At 57.2% G+C, this 1,791-nt stretch overlaps 1 protein-coding gene across 1 annotated transcript, besides 4 other annotated features; it reads right to left on the reverse strand.

The window, feature by feature from the left end:
• Positions 1-34: a microsatellite.
• A 166-nt stretch (positions 35-200) lies between these two features.
• Positions 201-240: a microsatellite.
• A 213-nt stretch (positions 241-453) lies between these two features.
• Positions 454-497: a microsatellite.
• Positions 498-551: 54 nt separating this feature from the next.
• Positions 552-1,451, reverse strand: Tco025E_07515 (5-AMP-activated protein kinase, regulatory beta subunit; the record flags this gene model as incomplete). The annotated part of the gene is made up of 1 exon (XM_029374380.1): positions 552-1,451. One exon carries the CDS (start codon positions 1,449-1,451, stop codon positions 552-554), a length of 900 nt encoding a protein of 299 aa, XP_029225521.1.
• Positions 1,452-1,771: 320 nt separating this feature from the next.
• Positions 1,772-1,791: a microsatellite.

Below are 1,791 nucleotides of genomic sequence, written 5' to 3' on the forward strand. Positions count from 1 at the left end.
AGAGAGAGAGAGAGAGAGAGAGAGAGAGAGAGAGGAAAGAGTTTTATAGCGGGAATTAGGGAGAGCGCACACGCATTTTGCTTCTTCATTCCACCCCTTTTCTCTCGCTTGCATGCAGGTGTGGGCCTTCGCGCAGAATCCGCGGCAACACATTAGCAATACGTGTGCAGAAGCATGTCGCCACTACAACTAAGACTGAAACACACACACACTCACACTCAAACACACAAACACACACACCTTTTCCCTCTCGCTGCCTAACACCAACTGCTTCATCCACAGCAATCACCACTTTTCAAGCAATCAATGACTTCCCCCCTCCTTCTTTGTCGCCATTCTTTTTTTTTTGGTTTTGTTCTCTTTCGTCTTTAACTTGTTATTATTCCTCAGCCGTTGCTTACTCGTATTCCTTCGTGCGCTGTTGCTCACCACCATTTCTCAACCTTTTCCCTTTTTTTTGTCATTTGATATTTATCATTATTATTTATTTATTTATTTCTTTTTTTGGCCGCGATTCTTCTCTCCCCCCCTCCTTCACCTGCCGGACGCAATCAGCCGCCCTGTGCCCCAAGCTTTGAGTAGTACACGACGGTGGTGTACTTGTTGCAGTAGCGCGTCGTCAGCCCCATGACGGAGTGGTCCTCGCGGCGCTGGAAGTAGACGTGGTTAATCGTCACGTTCAACGGCAGCGGGAGGTGCTCCGGCGGCATGACTTCGCCCGCCGACGACATGACACCGTCGCGGGTGCAGCGCACGGCGGTGGGCGGGGTGTTGAGTGGCGTGTAGCGTAAGTGCACCGGCACGATGGGCGGGTACTTCCGCGTCTCCTCGAAGATCTCGTGGTTCTGCCCCCAGCCTTCCCCGTCGTCCATAATTTCCTTGTCCTCCTTGGTGGTCAAGAGAACCTCGTTAAGCCGCAGAAGATTTGCCGGGTCATCCCTGGCGCCGTCGTGCGGCGGGTCCGCAATGGGCTGGGTGCTGTCGACCACCTCCTCATCGTCGACGAGGAAGCGGTAGCGGTGGCTGCCGGGCGAGAGCTCAACGATGGCGTAGAAGGAGTCCTCGCTGGGAGACATCAGCACCGGGCGCCACTCTAGCGCCTCTATCGAAACGTACATCTTCTGCTTGTTGAGCAGCAGCCGCTTGGCGTCCTTGTCGGCGTAGCGCAGAACGATGGGGTACTTCTTCGGCTTCAGGAGAGACTCCCCCGTGTGGACGGTGCTATTGCGCTTGGTCCCTCCGCCGCCGGCGGGGGAGAGGGTGACCTCCGTCGTGGGGTCGCGGTGATGCGCGGGTTGCTGCAGAATATTCTCCCGCATGGCTCCCGTGCGCAATCCGACGGGTTGGCCGCCCGTGGAGTTGCTGGGGCGGCCGTAGCCCACAACAGGCGCGTTGTCAGCTCTGCCGCCCCGCTTCACCATCTTGGCCTCCTTGCCGTTTGGTTGGCCCATCTTTGCCTGCAACGCACCTGCGCGCCACGCCGGGGGAGTTGAGGAGCAACCGCGCCTACTTCGCCCTTTTCCGCCTCTTCCGCGGGGTTCGCTTGACTGCTTCCGCGCCCCTTCCACACTCTCAGTTGCTTCGGCCGAGAGGAGTCCCCGTCTCGCAGCCCGCTTCTTTCACCCCCTCCGCTAGTTTCTCCTTTGCTCTGTTACTCGTTACGTGTTTCTTGCTGTTGTGTCGCCAGCAGCTTCCAGCGGGGAGAGCGAGAAGAAAAAGTAAAAGCGGAGGAGACGGTGGAGAAATTGCGCGCGCACACATCCACATAGCAAGAGAGAGAGAGAGAGAGAG

Source organism: Trypanosoma conorhini (assembly GCF_003719485.1).
Source record: "Trypanosoma conorhini strain 025E chromosome Unknown Tco_14.4_contig_00586, whole genome shotgun sequence".
NCBI classification, from domain to species: Eukaryota; Euglenozoa; class Kinetoplastea; order Trypanosomatida; family Trypanosomatidae; genus Trypanosoma; species Trypanosoma conorhini.